The sequence below is a fragment of the Lepisosteus oculatus genome, chromosome 3, assembly GCF_040954835.1.
Source record: "Lepisosteus oculatus isolate fLepOcu1 chromosome 3, fLepOcu1.hap2, whole genome shotgun sequence".
Taxonomy (NCBI): domain Eukaryota; kingdom Metazoa; phylum Chordata; class Actinopteri; order Semionotiformes; family Lepisosteidae; genus Lepisosteus; species Lepisosteus oculatus.
In genome coordinates this window covers 67,683,200-67,699,519 of record NC_090698.1, presented here as the reverse complement: position 1 = coordinate 67,699,519, position 16,320 = coordinate 67,683,200, and the positions used below count along the sequence as shown (strand labels likewise).

The window sequence follows — 16,320 nt, the reverse complement described above, 5'->3', positions numbered from 1 at the left end:
TTCTTTGAAATGTTCATCATTGTTACTATGCCCTACTTCTTTAAACACATACAAACAATGAATACATGGTGGAACACTCTTTAGACATTACAGCCACATTTTATAAATGTTTTTACAGTGTGATATGTATTATATATACCTACACTCCAGGTAAAGGAAGCAATTCTCACATTTTCATTATCTATCTGAATGTTTTGTTTTTACCAGTTTATGCAGTAAAATGTTTCAATTTTTACTCAGCTTTGCAGTACAGAATTTTTTGGGACTGAGAAGTATTTGACTGTATTTGTGTAGAGCACATAACATATGAAGAACAAATAGACAAAAATCTACAGTAAAAACAGAAAAGGGAATTTCACCCCTTAACATTTAATATGCCATTAATGCACAAAACAATGCCCTGATAGTCTATGCTTGATGTTTGCACATGGAAATTGTCCCTTTTAAGCATTCCACCTGTTGTCTCCTAGTCCAGCTAGAAAGGGTTTTTTCATCTACCATCAGGTCTGTCTCTATCTCCTCATAGAGCTCGTCCAGTTTTTCTTCTCTGCCATCCAGTGCGACACTGGCCTCATGGTGCCTCTGTTTCCAATCCTCAAAGTAGCTCTCCTCCAGATCCTTGCCGGCCAGCACTAGAGTGCGCAGACCTTCTCCCGCAAATTCCTGCAGGGGGCGCCAGAACACACAAGTGTCACACTCAAACGGGTCACAGTGCCACGTGCAAATCACTTTGCTTTGAATCACCAGACACAGGTGCCCAAGTATGTTAACTCTTGCATGTGGCCCTATTATTTAGAAATAACGTGAGAGATGTAGCAGTGAAGCTCATCCATTTCAATAATTTGCTATTTTGGCAAATGCATCTGACAGCTTTTTTAAAAAAAAAACAGGGAGAAGTATCTATGTCTCTTCATAGAAATGAAAGTCTGTCTTTTTCAAAAGAAAAAGTAAATTGTTAAATTTCTCAATTTAACCAAAAAATATAAACCTATAGCAAATTATGCTTTTATTAAATGCCTGAGAATTTAAAAATATGGATAGCATTTGGTCAAAGAGATATAATTAACCTCACAGGACAGTTAAGATACAGTATTAAGAGGACAACCACATACACTAAATATAAACTAGTCAACAGTAAAGCTCATATAATTATTAGAGTGAGCGCTCAGACTCCATAGTTTGTAAGTGAGCTTATCACATAACTGGATTTTGAAAATTCACTTCTGGTACATCTTCATTTTTATTAGCAGCATGCAGCCGCAGTGTCTCAAATACAGTCCTCACCTGCCTGTTCATTTATCTATGTGGTCTTTGGAATGTTTTGAATTTCCCACCTTTAATAAGAATTTAAAGCTTAGTATGTAGAGATGGCTTCAGTTAGCCTTTGCCAAGGGAAGAAAACCAGCGACATGACACCTACATTCAGGTGCTCTGTAGTGACATCCATTAGCTTGCTGCAGGAAGGATGAAGCCTCTCATAGATGATGGTGTCAGCCCCCTTGCAGTACAGAGACAGCTTGCCTTCAGGACAGCGCACTTAGGGTTAAAGACAACAAAAATAGCAGAAACAACCAAGAACAAGAAGAGGTTAATCCCACACTGAAATGGACACTGCACTTACGAACATCTGAAAGAATTTGCTTGAACTTCACTTCCCTGTATATCAAGCCTGGACTATAGCTACAGGGCCAAAAAGGCACAGGCAGAAATGAGACGAGCTTGACCTTACTTCTGGCAGCCCTCTGGACTTACCAATCACAGACATTCTCTTGCGTACATTGTTGAAGTCTAATATGGCCAGCAGCTCATAGGTCTTTTGGACTCCCATCTCCACCACTGTGACAGTCTCAGGTGTCCTGGAGCGAAACACAAAGCCGAAGTTCCTTGCTGCTGTGACAAGGGCGCCCTCATCTGGAGACTGGGCTTGGTACAGTAGGTGACCTGCAGACAGAGGAAATACAGAAGCTGCATATTGGTCCCTTTTCATTTATACCGTATACAGTACGTATTGTTTCCTACTTACACTAGGGTAAGGATGACAGATGTAATCTATATTTTAATGAAGGAAAGAAGAAATGATTGGATTGTCAAGACTGATTCAGCGCAGCCTCTTAATATTGCGATGTTGACAACTGAGTTTGAGAAAGTTTGACCAGGATCTCACAGTGTATCTATTTCATTGCTTGTTATTCCAATTCAGCAATGGGCCATGCTAGAACTGATTTACCTTTACATGCAGGCAGGCCATGTCATGACATATTTGTGCAGTTTTTGCAGCCATGTCAAATGTTCTAAGACAGTTGTTTAATTTTACAAATCAAGTTCCTCTCACAATCTTGCGTGAGATAAAGGCTTGATCAAAAATACACATTGGGTTTAAATACACTTTGTATCCCTAACTACCCCTTTCTCACACTGTAGATATCATCTACAGAACAGAGCAAGAGGGATCTGACTTGACTTGAACTTTATTGCCATATGTAACCGATGCTGGTACAATGGAATTCTTACTTACAGAAAGACTCTCAATTGTAAAACAAGTGTAAAAAAAAAAAAACAAAACAAAGTGCAAACAGTGCATCAAGACAATGTACAAACAAACAATAGACAATGTGCAAGTAAACATGCAGACAGTTTGAATGTAAACAATACAGACGTGTAAACAATCACTGGAGACGTACAATAAATAAATTACAATGAGGTAGATGGTGATGGTGTAGGTGTGGTCCGAGGGGGATGGCTAAATGTGTTCGCCAGTCTCACTGCTTGTGGATAGAAGCTATTGAAGAATCTAGTGGTAAGTGTCCGTATGCTCTTATATCTCTTGCCTGAGGGCAGTGGGGTGAAGAGATCATGCCCGGGGTGGTGACTGTCCTCTGTGATGGCCAGAATTCTACCACGGCAGCGGTCCTCATAGAGCTGTTTAATCTCGGTGAGACCGCAGCCGATGATCTTCTGGGCCATATTGACCATTCTCTGCAGTGCCTTTCTTTCTCGCGAAGAGGTGTTGCCATACCACACGGTGATCCCGTTGGTGAGGACGCTCTCGATAGTGCAGCGGTAGAAGTTCACCAACACATGTATTGGCATCCCCCATCACTTGAGGCACCTCAAGAAATAAAGGCGCTGCTGAGCCTTCTTCATGATAGAGTCAGTGTTCACAGTCCAGGTTAGATCTTTAGAGATGTGAATTCCCAAAAACCTAAAGCTGGTGACTGTTTCCACTTCCGTTCCATCAATACTGAGTGGGCTGTGAGTGTGTGGCCTGTGTCTCCGAAAGTCCACTATTAGCTCTTTCGTTTTCTAGGGTAATCTGGTTTTAGATCTGGTTTTAGCTATCCCCGTACAACAGCAAATAAAAGTAACATGATTTGCAAAACTAAATGCAATGAATTTGACTGGCATGCTCCCTGTGAAAGGAACCTCTAATAAGCTTGTGGAAACAAAATGCTGCCAGCCAACAGCCACAGTCTGATTGAGCTAACTGGAACAGAAGGGTTTGACATGTGAGCAGATGAAGTTGCTTCACGTGAAAGGCCATTTATTACTAACATGGCTCTGCGATCATCAGAGTAACACTAACCAAACCAGACAGAGTGAAAAATACTTTTTTCAGTGTCATTGAAATTAAGCTTTGAAATATTCTGCTGAAAAACAACCTACTGTACAGTACCTACTTACAGATACTTAAACTAATATTACCTTTGCTGATACTTGATCAAGATATTACAAGACATTTGAAATAATTACAATTTCTGTATTTACTAGCTCATAGTAGGCTAACTGACATCATTTGGTTGTTGCATGTTCAACAACATGGCTGGATATTTTGTTCCATACTCCCAGAACCCTTCAGACAGTCATTATAAATTAGCGTTCTAATTTACTTTAGGTTTTCATCACCCAGCAATAGTATTAAAGAGCTCATTTACTGTATTTAAGGATAAAGTAGCATGATTATGGGGCATTTTTACTAGATTCTAACTTATTGGTTTGAATGACAAGTGACAAGACTATTGTTTTAAACTTATTTTTTTACATACTGTAAATCAATATGATCATAACCATAATTTAAACTTTCTAACTACTGAACCTTCTTCACAAATGAATAAGCTGAATGAGCCAAGGGAAATACCACAGATTTGTATGAATCCTGGTGATGCCTCAGGCTCAGGTGCCACGGAGAGCTTCCCTGCCGAGTATTATGGTACCTTTCTAACATAAAAGAAATCCCACCTTCTTTCTTCTCCTCAGCCATGACCGTGTGGCAGAGCGAGAGCAGTCTGAAGAAAGTGTGCACTTCCAGGTTTTCCAGCTTCACAGCCTCCACCAGGCTGTGGTCATGAAAGACAAACTTGGGATCTGCCAGAGGATTGTAGGAGAAATCCACTCTATCCTTTTTCTACAGGAACAAATAAATAGAGGTAAATGTTTCGTTTTGTTTTTTCGTTTATTGCTGCTCTCTTTTGCTGCACCAAAACAGATATTATCATGAATTGGGAGGGCATCACTGGTGACTGAAATGATAAAGGGACATTGTTTTGTCTCTCAATAGAGAGATTCTTAGATTTTTTAGCTGAGAGATCACTTTATGATTAATTCATCTTAATAAAGACTCCCAAACTAAAACAAAAGACAAACAGAAATACGTACAGTATATACAGTATTTTATACTTCTGGAAATAGTTACAAACCATTACAAGCAACACGGTAGATCAACAGATCATTCTAGTCTCACAGCATGTTCACAGTGTGAGACTAGAATAGCTGCACTTTGTCTCTGGCCCCTGGACTTCCAGCCTTCATAATTGAGAATGACTGCATCAGCAAACTGTTGCTTCATAGAATTTCAGTGGCTGTTTTGGCATAGCACATTTAACTCTGCAGTTCTCACCTCAGTGATTTCCATTCCCTGCCCAGGAAAATCAAACACGTCCCCTGCAGCAATAAGACACGAAATGTGTTAAATTTACACCTGGTACAGTAGGCTTGTCAAGATAGGCTCCAGCTACTCCACAGCTGGATGGAAGGAGGTTTAAAACTGAATGATCAACACATATAAAATAACTTAACCCAGCTCATAACCCAGCTAGATACATCCACAAACCTAATCAGAAATATGAATAATTAATCCTTCACGTCCTTATGCACACTGATGTTTGAGATGGTGCTCACCATGAAACCCTATGAAACAGAGAACAACAGACTGGCAGGTGCCCACGAGTCCCAGTAAGCAGGCCATACCGTATGATTTGCCATTGATGGAGCACTTGTTGAAGGCCATGATGTTCTGTGTGAGGGTGCCGGTCTTGTCGGAGAAGATGTACTTGATCTGCCCCAGCTCCTCATTGAGGGTGGTGGTGCGTGCTTCCGAGGGCGTGTCGCTGCGAGGGTAGTACATCTTCCGGTCCCAGTCAATGTAGAAACTGTTCCCCAGCCGGATGATCTCCACGCTGCCAGACATGCACAGTGTCACTGAATGTAACCGAGTTTGCTAAATTAGTCAAATTAATCATGCTGAGTCAAGGGGTTAATTAATTTAACCCAATCCAGGTTAATTAGATAAAAGAGCACAATTAAACCTGTCTTTACACTTTATTTAATTGTATTTATCCTTATTTATATATACTAAAACTGTCTTTATTCGATGAACAATGTTTATTCAATATTGTACAATGTAATCAACTCTATAAAAATCCATTCAACTAGCTTTTCTTTATCTGTTCTGATCAATGTGATATTTATATATGCACCTACTTCCCAGGTTATGCAAGGGTTAGGTTCTGCAAGCCTTCATGTGAGTGTTATGTGACTTTACATTATATAAGCCAGAAATGATTCTTTCTAAGCCACCATGTAAATACTATTCACGATACAATATGGCAGTGATCCTCCAGCTGTGTCAGTGTTTATAAAGAAGGAAGGACCTGAGAGCAGAATTGCAGGCCCAACAGTATTTACTGTTCTTTAATGGTAAACAGGTGTGTGTTAATCACAGAGAGGGACGAGAGCAAGAGAGAGAATGTACATTTGCAGCAGCTAGCGGTCCATGAGGTAGAAAGAAAACTACACTCTGTTTATACAAGGAGGATAGAAATTAAATAATGACGAATGGGGGAAAAAACATTTTAAAAACTCTATGATTAGAAATACATCAAATATAGCATACACATAAATACAGTACAGCAAATTGATTTAACCAATTTAAAAAATTCAGTACTCTTCATTCCCATGCACCGTGCTGTTAAGTAATTAAACACAATATATAATAAAAATAATAAATCATCCAGGTGCGTCCCTTACATGGTTGCAATACAGGTTGCTCACAATTTTCAGAAGTGCGAGACAGTATGCAAATTTTTTTTTCACGCCTGCATTTTTTTTTTTATTATGACATAATCTTGTACATTGTTACTGTATAATTTATTGTATTCTTCTTGTAATGTTCTATCACATTCTGTCTTCTCTCCTTGGCGAGCTTGCGGAAAATGCAATTCACTGCCGACAACCACCGCTGTATGCTGTTTTGTTGTGCATTGGTAAATAAACCTTGATTGATTGATTGGGAATGTGCCACATGAGTGTGAAAAGAGAGAGTCAGTGTAAAATGGAGCCCCCTGCTGGACGCTGGAGATTACTTTAACTCTGCTGTTTACCAGGGGAAGAAAATTCATGGACAACTTGCTCTTTGCACCAGTCAGGTAAAGTCAACCGACCTAGGGAAGTTTATCCTGGGCCCCATGGGAGGGCTTTACATGAAGTTAATTTTACATAAGTCGAATCACACGTAGCCTGAGGAAAGGCTGCAATATGATGGGCATCACTTTGCTGCTGGATAAATCTTCTTCTGCCATCTTGAAGGAAAACAGGGCATACCTTACATACAGGGAGATAGGCACCACAGTATTGAGGATGATGACGTAGGACCAGAAGGTGAGGAAAGCTGAGAAGGGGGCATTGACTCCCTCTTGCCAGGGTAGGAAGACTGTGAATTTAGATCCTTCCTGCTGTTCCCAGATCCCATTGCCAATTGCCAGGACAGTGCACATGAAACCCAGAAATCCAAAAATCTACAGAACAACAACAACAATGGCACAACTTTATTTCAGTCTTTTCGAGAAACTTCAGAACCACATCATCAGCACAAAGCATTAGTTTAGCTACTTCAAATTACTGTAGCCCACATAAGAAAACATATTTCATGAAAAGGAGCAAGTAAAGGTTTATTCCATGCTGAACAGAGAAGAAAAGAGAAGCAACATTTTGGCTGTGTAGCCTTCTTCAGATGTGTCACATCTGAAGAAGGCTCCACAACCAAAACTTTGATTATTTTCTTTCACTTTCAGCACAGAATAAACCTTTACTTGCTCCTTTGCAGCCTGCGCATGCTGAAGCAGCTATCTACTTCAACATATTTCATGAAACTCTGTTTTTCAGATCATTCAAAGATCTCTCCCTCACTCACCCAGAGCACTAGTACATTCATTAATCGATCAATGCTGGTCCGTTTAAACGTTGTCTTCCCACAGTTCTGCATTAGCTTGGTGTCTGGACCTGCAAGATATAATAATTTATTAAAAAACAGTGTTGTAAAACTCTGCACAAACGGTCCTCTTGAAAACACCCAGAACAGGATTAGAATAATCATTTCTCCAATGTTACACTTCAAAGGAGTGATCCCTAGGTTTGTCTCCAGATGGGTTTTTTTTAAGGGGGTGCGGTATTTTGGTTACCTTCCACGTACTAAAGACATGCTGATTAGTTTTGATTGCCTATTCTATACCGTCCTTTCCTCTGTTGCCATGTGATGGACTGGTATCATATCCATGGTGATGGCAGTACTGTGATCCCAGTCTTCCCTTGAGCTCTGTGTTTCTGAGAAAGACTCCAGGCTGCTGTTCCCCCTCACCACCAGGATGAGTAATTTTCTCTTAATGGATGGATATACTGTACTTAGATATGTACAAACGTGCTGGTACATATTCCTGTCATTTGTTCCCATTTCATTTCCTCTGTTTCTTGTGTTTCAGAATGTAGTCTGACAACCTTGTCTGATTCCTGACTCATGTCAACAGCCAAGAATTCACCTAATGAAAGTGATCAGACCACGCAGCCGGGTACAGTACCTCAGGGCAGCCAGCACAGCTCTCGTGGCGAGGCTCACCTCCGAAAATGACAAGGCCGAAGCACCACTCCGTGTTTCTCAGCGTGCAGCCCCTCAACAAGATTTTCTCGTTGTCCAGGGCATACTTCTGACCCTGGTACGTCAGCGTGCCCATGAACTTATCCAGGCGATTATTGGGCGGCTCACATTTCACCTCACCTGAAAGCAACCAAAGATGGATTTCCGACGTGCTTTAAAAAATCAGGAGGTCGAAAAAATCAATATGGTATTATTGCAAAAAAAAAAACAACAGAGTATTAATTTAAGTCAAATGTTCTGTTTTACACATTTTTTCTCTTGTTCTGCTCTTTTGTGCGATTTACTTTTTTTTTAATTTATGCTCTGGTTAACACGAATGATGAATACTGCATGATCATGAATACTTGCTTTTTACAAAAGGTTGGAAGGCCGTACATTTGGGGGTATTAGAACTACTCTCTGGCAACGCCTTGATTCATTATCTGTTCCAGCTTTCCGAACTGTGTTCCCTGTAACTCACCATCAAAAGCCGCTAGTGTTTGGATGTCATCTCCCATCTCCCCAGTAACTGTCAGGGCCTGCTTCACCTTTAGGTTAGTTTCTCTGAAAATGGTATTTAAAATGTGTTTCAACCATGAACTTTGCTAATGAGAATGATTTTTTTAAAAAGAAAAATATTTTAAAGTGATTCATACATTTTATACAGATTGTGTTTCACACCCAGTGACACACAGTACAGTATGTAAGAAGAAGCCCAGACATACTGTATTATTAACATTCATATTAGCTAAACATTTAAAGACAGCAAAAATACTCATATACTGTATTTTGTTAGGTATTTTCAGCTCAAAAAGAATAAATCCATTTTTCCACTAGGGCTGGGCGATATGGCCTAAAATGTATATCACGGTATAATTTTAAGTTTGGATTGTAACGATATATATAACGATATCGAATTTTATTTTAGAATTTCATTAGACCATGCTTTAAAAGCAGTACAAGACTTGGATAGTAAGTTTGTATTGCCTGGAGTTACCGATTAGTTTATTATTAACTGTTGGTAAGCTACAGTACCATGTTGTTCCTTTAGTATTTTTGAAATTTCAACATTGAACGGAAGCAGAACTTGGAACATTTTTATTTTGCAGAACTGAAACAAATATGTAATACAATATACTGTAGGTGATAGAAGAGGTTGCTCGTATTACCGCCTCTGGCTAAAATCGTCGCCCGACATCGTTGGCAGATGACCGTTTTCTGCTCATGGTCCGACTTTTTAAATCCGAACCATTTCCAAACAACCGATGAAGCCCCCTTCTTTTCAACACTTTCAACATTGGCCGCAATGACCTCACATGCGGCATAAACCGGACGTCTGAACCGCCGGAGATCAACAATTCTGAACCTATCAGATTTCCAAATATCAGCAAGATGAACATTTTCAGAATTATGTAATTGGAGCTAAAATACGGCAGAAGTTTATACCAGGACGGACCAATAATAAACGAACGAGAGCTCGTATGCCAGGGGCGGCTAACGCGGTGTATTATCCAATAGCAATATTAGTCTGTCGTATTTTAAAATAAAACACAGTGATCTATTGGAAAACACGGCTGTGCGGATGATTTGCAATTGGTCATTTGCGCGTTCATTTCAAAATATGTAGAATTGGATAACGCGACCTGTTCCCCTGCAAGACTGAGCAATAGACAAGCTTACATCTAGCTACGTTATGTTCGTTAGTGTGCAACATGAAAGCAATCCAGAAGTGTGAAGTCGGGTAGCGAGAAACACAACAGAAAAGACCATTGGGAAACGTTTCCAAACACAGTGATAGTAGCAGTTCAAGTGCTTTTAACAGTTTTCCAGTTGCTGTCGCCAGTGCTGAACGCTCGTTCAGCAAACTGGTGTGGATCAAAACTTATCTGAGGTCCAGCATGTCACAGGAAAGACAGCTCTGGCTTTGCTGTCTATAGAGAACAGCACCGCAAGGCCGGTGGACGTCGGTGATATCATCGCCAAGCTTGCTGCGACGGAAGCGCCAACGAGTCAAGTGGTAAGGTAGGCCCATGTTTTTCACTTTTGAATAACTAGTTACTAAGTATCAAGTTCAATATGTTAGCCCGTTTGAATTCTGTTATCTTGCTCTGTGTGCGCTGGCGGAGGGAGGAGGAAGCCGGGGGGCTTTTGTATTTACTTGCATATTGATCAATTGAAAGCAGCGGTCTCCAACCCTGATCCCGGAGAGCTCCATTCCAGTTAGACTTATTGGTAGGTAATTGGCAAGTAATCTGTTCAATATAGAGAACTCTGCTCTTTGAGTGCTGAAGAATGATTAGATTTTAGTTCTAAACGATCTCTAAATCTGCGGCACAGTGGTAAGCAATGCTGCCTAACACCACTGAGTCCCTAGGTTCAGTTCTGGGCTTACTGTATCAGGGGTCTGGACCTATGGGGTTTAATGTATATCTCTGTGTTCGTATTAATTTTTACCAGGTGCTCCAGTTTCTTCCCAAAGTTCAAAGACCTTCTGTACTGCTAGGTTAATTTGCTTCTGGGAAAATTAGCTCCTGTGTGAGAATATGCATGTTTGTGTCTCTGTGTACCCTCCAATGAATTGTGGGAGAAAACCAGAGCACCCAAAGGAAACCCACACAAACATGGAGATAACTTGCAAACTCCATGAAGATAGCAGCCCAGGAATTGAACTCAGGGTCCCACTGCGTGACACCAATGCTAATCACTGTAAAATCATGCTGCCCCATAGTAATATCACCACAGCATTAATTAAAAACATCAAAAATACGCAAGCAAGAGCAATAATGTCCCAGTTTAAATGCACATAAAATAACACTGAAATACAAATCTCAATCAAATATGCTTCAAGGCCTTGAATAAGTCAATTTTGTAAAAAAAAACTACAATGAAATTCGTATTCATATTTTCAAATATGCGGCAATACAATACGTCGTTAATCATCGCAATAAAAAATTAGACTCACCCATCCAGTTCGGCAGTCTCAATATATACGAGATTAAGAGGTTCACTACTGGACAGCAATAGCAGATCTGCCTGAATTTGAAAAAAAAAAAAAACAAATATCAGGGTTATTGTCTAGATACGAACTGTAGCTGCTTAATATAGAGAAAGGTCTGCCACTGCTGTTTAATATAGAGAAACGCGAAGCAAGAAAAAACAGGACCAGTTGCTTTCGCAACTGTCTCTTATCGGCAATCTGCTGCCTCATATTGAATTGTACACATTGTATCTAATCTGTTGAAAATCTGATAAATCTGGTTAATTTACTCCGTATATTTTAAAGTTTTTTTTTCCCCAAACGAAACTTACCGTAACAAACTGGTTGTTTTCTAGTTTGATTATATCTCCAACTTGAACGTTCATCCATTTTTCGCTAATAAGTCTGAAAAGGAAAAAAAAAGTGTATAGAGAGCACTGTAATCCAAATCACTAAAAGAAAAACAAAATAAAGGAACGGAGGAAAAATTAGGAACGTGGTAAGCAGATTGCTTATTGTTGGGAAGCCTGCTACCACAGTTTATATGCACTTGGTTCCCAAGTTTAGCACCGCAGAAAATCAGGGACAGTCCAGGAGAAAAGAAAACTGTTACAGAATAAGGTGAAGGGCTAACACTGTCATCTGATATACCGTCTTTGAAGGCAGCCAAACACTGCGAGCCAGCTCATTGTTATTTAATATACATGTTTACATGCGTGTGGGTAAATATTATAATCAATACGAAACTCAAGTACAGTAATTCAGATGTACTGTACACCTTACAAATGTTTGCTGAGCGCTAATTATTTCGTTGTTATTGCGTTAGATCCCCATAAATAACGAATATTTATAAATGTACATTTTAAAAATCTACTAGTATGTACAGTAGTGGTCTGTGAAATGTTTAGAAATTGAAAGACGTGCCACGCACTGCTGCTAAAGGGAGTCATATTGCATTACTATGTGCAAATATCATTTGTGCAGAATGTTATTAAAAACATGTCCACAAGATGTCAGCCTAACCATGATCAACTAATGAATTTCTGAAGTTGACTTTCACATTTCGAACACAGGCGACTGATTATCGTGTAACAGCACTTAAACAACCCTGCTGCAGGTTGTAAAATTTAGTACTAAAATAAGGCACAAACTGACTTTTCTCTTTCCTTCTTTCATATTCGAAATGGTAAAAGCTCCTGCTTTCTACCGATAAGAAAACAAGCATCATCAACTTTAAGGTTAATAGATTATATATCAAGGATCCATTAGAGCATGTGCCCCTAAATTAATTAAGCGTGAAAAAACTCTTAGATACAAGGCTATTGTGTTGAAGTTGTATGAATAGCCTCTTTGTTTTGTGTTACCCTGCCTAAACTTATTTTAATGCCTCTAAATGGCAAAAGTGAAACTCAAGTTTCCTGGTAAGTATACAGTAGCTGTTTCAAAGAGTTACAGGAACAGTTATAGGCAGTGCTTGAACCAACAAAACTAAACATCAGCACTATAACATCTGCTGCTTGGAACATTTAAAAACAGACAAGAGGCCTTACTCTAATAACAAATCCGGTTATCTACAGTACTGTATATACAGTATATTAAAATTTTGCTCACTAAAATGTATGTACTTGATGGAAGAATCACAGGTTAAGTACAGTAACCAGATATATTGTAGGTAAGGACTGTGTGGATCACAGTTTAATCTACAATTATTGTGCTGTAAAACAACTTTTCTCATTCAGCCTTATGCAGAGAATTCGTATTCCCATCAGTCACCTGTCCATGTGATTGGACTGAGGATATAAAACTGAATAGGGAACTAGATTTCAACAGATCTAGAACTGTGTCTATTTCTTTAACTTGTTTCAAAATCAAAAACTGCTCTGCCCTTTGAAACATTCAGCAAACCCAAATAACAGACTGCATTGCTTTTGTCTTCATTCCTACACCACCAGTCACTTCCTCTGTTGTAATGACTAAAGCCTGTGGAAATCATTGATGAATTCAAATGAACAGCCTGCTAGGTATTAAGATGAAAAACCGTAAGCTCCGGTCTTAAAATGTTCCATCTATTATCAGAAATCTGCTTTTTTTCTGCCTTTTTTTAAGCCTGTCCTGGAAACATAGATCATTGAAGCATACCCTGGACAGGACACTAGCCCGTTGCAGTAATTAAAATGACGTACAGAGAAATAAAGTAATCGGCATCATTTTAAAACATGCAATTATAAGGGAATATACAGTTAATTGGTCTGCAGTATTTCAACACAAATAAGCATATAATGAATTTAAACAGTGCTAAACCCTTTTGCGGTTAATAAGGGCTGTACTGTAACTACAGGATGTTGAAGAAAAGAGAAACCAGTCAAATGACATTTTGATCTGTCAGTGGCATTGACTTTCTCTCAGTACATTCCTAGAAAATATAGCAGGTTAACTTGAGGTCAATTCTTCGGAAATAAAGTTACTCATCCTTTATAATATGATATGGTGACCTCTTTAATAATAATTCTTCAGATGGGATTGATTGGTCTTCATGATTGGCATCTTGAGGTACTGTATCTGACTGTCAGGTGAAAAGTGTTTGAAATCACTGATTTCAAAGCATTATTACAACTTATGCTCCACCATGCATACTCATGAACTTTTATAGTTTTTTATCCCGTGATTGTTTTATATCTTATTTATCCCCTGACACAGATATGACCAAAGTAATCCAGAACTCCGCACAGTGATCACAACCTTTGTTTTCATTGCAAACACACTGGAAAACAAAATTAGTAAGGACTAAGCACTTTAGCTAAGATGCCAAGACATATCCATTCTATACACCCACACCTATTCGTATTATGACATCCATAGAAAAATAAAATGCTGTAGTTTCACATTACTTCATAAACCTTGGGTGTTTTTATTAAAATATATCCTATATATTCCTTCTTTCAGTTAAGCAATTCACACAAGACCTGACACTTGGAAGACTTACAAAAAAAAAGGTTTGCAAAGATTAAATTTGGCCATACCCAGAACATTGTACTCTAATACTGATACTGTATGTAATGCAAATGAACTTACTCTCCATTGATAAGGACTTTAACCTGGCGGTTGTTGACCTGTTTATCACTTTTGTGTCGATTCTGCAGAGAGAGAAGTGTGATAAGAGATCGGATTACTCAAAGAGTGAGACAGTTCAGAAGCAAAATACACATCTTAGATACAAGCACAAAACAAACAAGAGTTCAATCTACTGTATGGCACACCAGAACAACAGTACGTCTACAAAGCATTTTGTAAAGCAGATGTTTCAGCAACAAGGATATCTAAAACTGTATATTTTTAGGACAGGACTGACTATAAGGTGTGTTATCCTTAATGACTGGTCTATATTTATTTCAGCTTGCTCTCTTTAAGCAATATAAATAGTGCAGCTGAGCATATGATGGTGTGCATACATTTATTGTCATTATTTGTTTACTTTTATGTTGATTTCTTTTAGGTTCACAAAAGCAATTAAGACTACTTAAATAAAAGAAGTGCAAGCACTGTTGAAAGCTCTGTGAAATGAGCTTACAACTGCTAACTACAAGCCATTTTAATGATCTATTATGCTTGAAGCAGGAGGTCTCTTCCTCTTAACTGACAAACAGGATGTTGAAAGGGTGTTTTTATGATGTGCAAATGCTACCCTGAATGTAGTGTACAGTAGGCTTTGTTCTGTCACTGTAATTTCAATCATTATGTAAAAAAGAGAATGAAATTCCTGATTTTTACTGTTAACGAGCATGCTTGTATAGGTGTGCCATTGCAGGTGTAATTTAATTGTATCAGACAGGTCAACTATCAGTACACTAGACAATGGTAAACAGATCTTCAAAATGTTTTACTGAACAGCAAATTCACTGATACTGTATGTACTGTATTCATATTGATTGATCTAGTGTTTAAGGTAATGGATACTTGTCTTAGTTATATACTTTTTGTTTCCATTTACAATAAGCTCCTTTAATTTGGCAGCAAACTAATACTGATTTTTAAAAATAATTAATATTCTGCTCTTATAAATATGGTGTTTAGCTTGATTCAGGAAACAAGCTGGAAAGCAGTTCTAATGCAGTGCTGTCTATTTCCTTTTTAAAAGCAGCCTAAGGACATTTGTTTAGATCACGATGTAATGTAACCTGCAATTCTATAAAAAGGACTGAAAGACTCTACCAATGCAGGAAGCAGATTGTCTTAAGTGTAAATAAACAGACAGGAGAAAGGAAAAGAATATTAACTTTGGAAAACAAGAAACAAAAGAAACTACACAATCGAGATTTGACAGTAGGGAGAGAGATGCTACAAAATATGAAAGGCAGCTTTGTAAATATAAATAGATTAGGATATTTTATTAGGTAATAAACAACAAAATGAAGTTGAATCATGTGAGAGTGAAGACTAATGCTTCACTAAGAAAAACTGCAGCGAGGAAGCAATCAGGCGCCCTTATGTCCAATTAGTTACTTCAGTAACTGATGTTACTATTTTTTGGTCTGTCCTCTACAGTAACTGTTGTTACTGAAGAGGACAGACCAAAAAACAGGTTCAGCCGGCGTCACACTACATGACTCGACCCGACTTCTAGTCGGAGAGCATGTCAAATTGAACGACTGCAGTTGCTGAATCTCGCTGCCTTTTCTGTCCTAGAGGGTGTCCAATTAGACGACTAGGAATTGCAGGGGATGACTAATGACACGATTCCCTGGCGACTTTTCATCACGGTTCCAAATCTGGTATTGCGCGGCGAAAGTACCGTGAGGTCGCCTCATTTTGGCAGCCGATCAACGTGGAGCACACCGGAAACAAGAGGAGGAGTACCGCACGACAGTAAACAAACAACAAACACGAAACATCGAACAGACATCTGTGCTGGCTCCAAAGTTCGATGTGCCTCTCCTCCATTTGCACAGTCCAAAACACTCGTTTTCCTTCTTTCCTTGCAGCCGCATTGTACTTCCAGTTGGGCGCTCATTGGCTGTGACTGTCACAGACACAAGAGCCCACCCCTGCGACTTGCGACTCACTACGAGAAATCAAACCAGTTTGATTTTGTCGTAGCGAGTCGCAGAGAGCCGTAGGGGCCGTTAAGAGCGCTGTGACGGAGTCGCTGGCGGTGAAACACTAC

At 39.1% G+C, this 16,320-nt stretch overlaps 1 protein-coding gene across 4 annotated transcripts in view; it reads right to left on the bottom strand.

Moving 5' to 3' along the window:
• The window catches only part of LOC102696947 (phospholipid-transporting ATPase ID-like), a 60,833-nt gene that overhangs the window by 9,766 nt on the left and 34,747 nt on the right, over positions 1–16,320 (bottom strand). For all 4 annotated transcript variants that reach the window (XM_069187424.1, XM_069187423.1, XM_069187422.1 and 1 more), the window contains exons 6-18: positions 14,232–14,293; positions 11,492–11,564; positions 11,145–11,215; positions 8,664–8,746; positions 8,165–8,323; positions 7,466–7,554; positions 6,877–7,070; positions 5,245–5,453; positions 4,895–4,938; positions 4,237–4,402; positions 1,753–1,941; positions 1,421–1,536; positions 499–663 (exon numbers count right to left, since the gene is read on the bottom strand). In XM_069187424.1, coding sequence (XP_069043525.1) covers positions 499–663; positions 1,421–1,536; positions 1,753–1,941; positions 4,237–4,402; positions 4,895–4,938; positions 5,245–5,453; positions 6,877–7,070; positions 7,466–7,554; positions 8,165–8,323; positions 8,664–8,746; positions 11,145–11,215; positions 11,492–11,564; positions 14,232–14,293 — 1,620 coding nt within the window. The remainder of the gene's footprint in view (positions 1–498; positions 664–1,420; positions 1,537–1,752; positions 1,942–4,236; positions 4,403–4,894; positions 4,939–5,244; positions 5,454–6,876; positions 7,071–7,465; positions 7,555–8,164; positions 8,324–8,663; positions 8,747–11,144; positions 11,216–11,491; positions 11,565–14,231; positions 14,294–16,320) is intronic.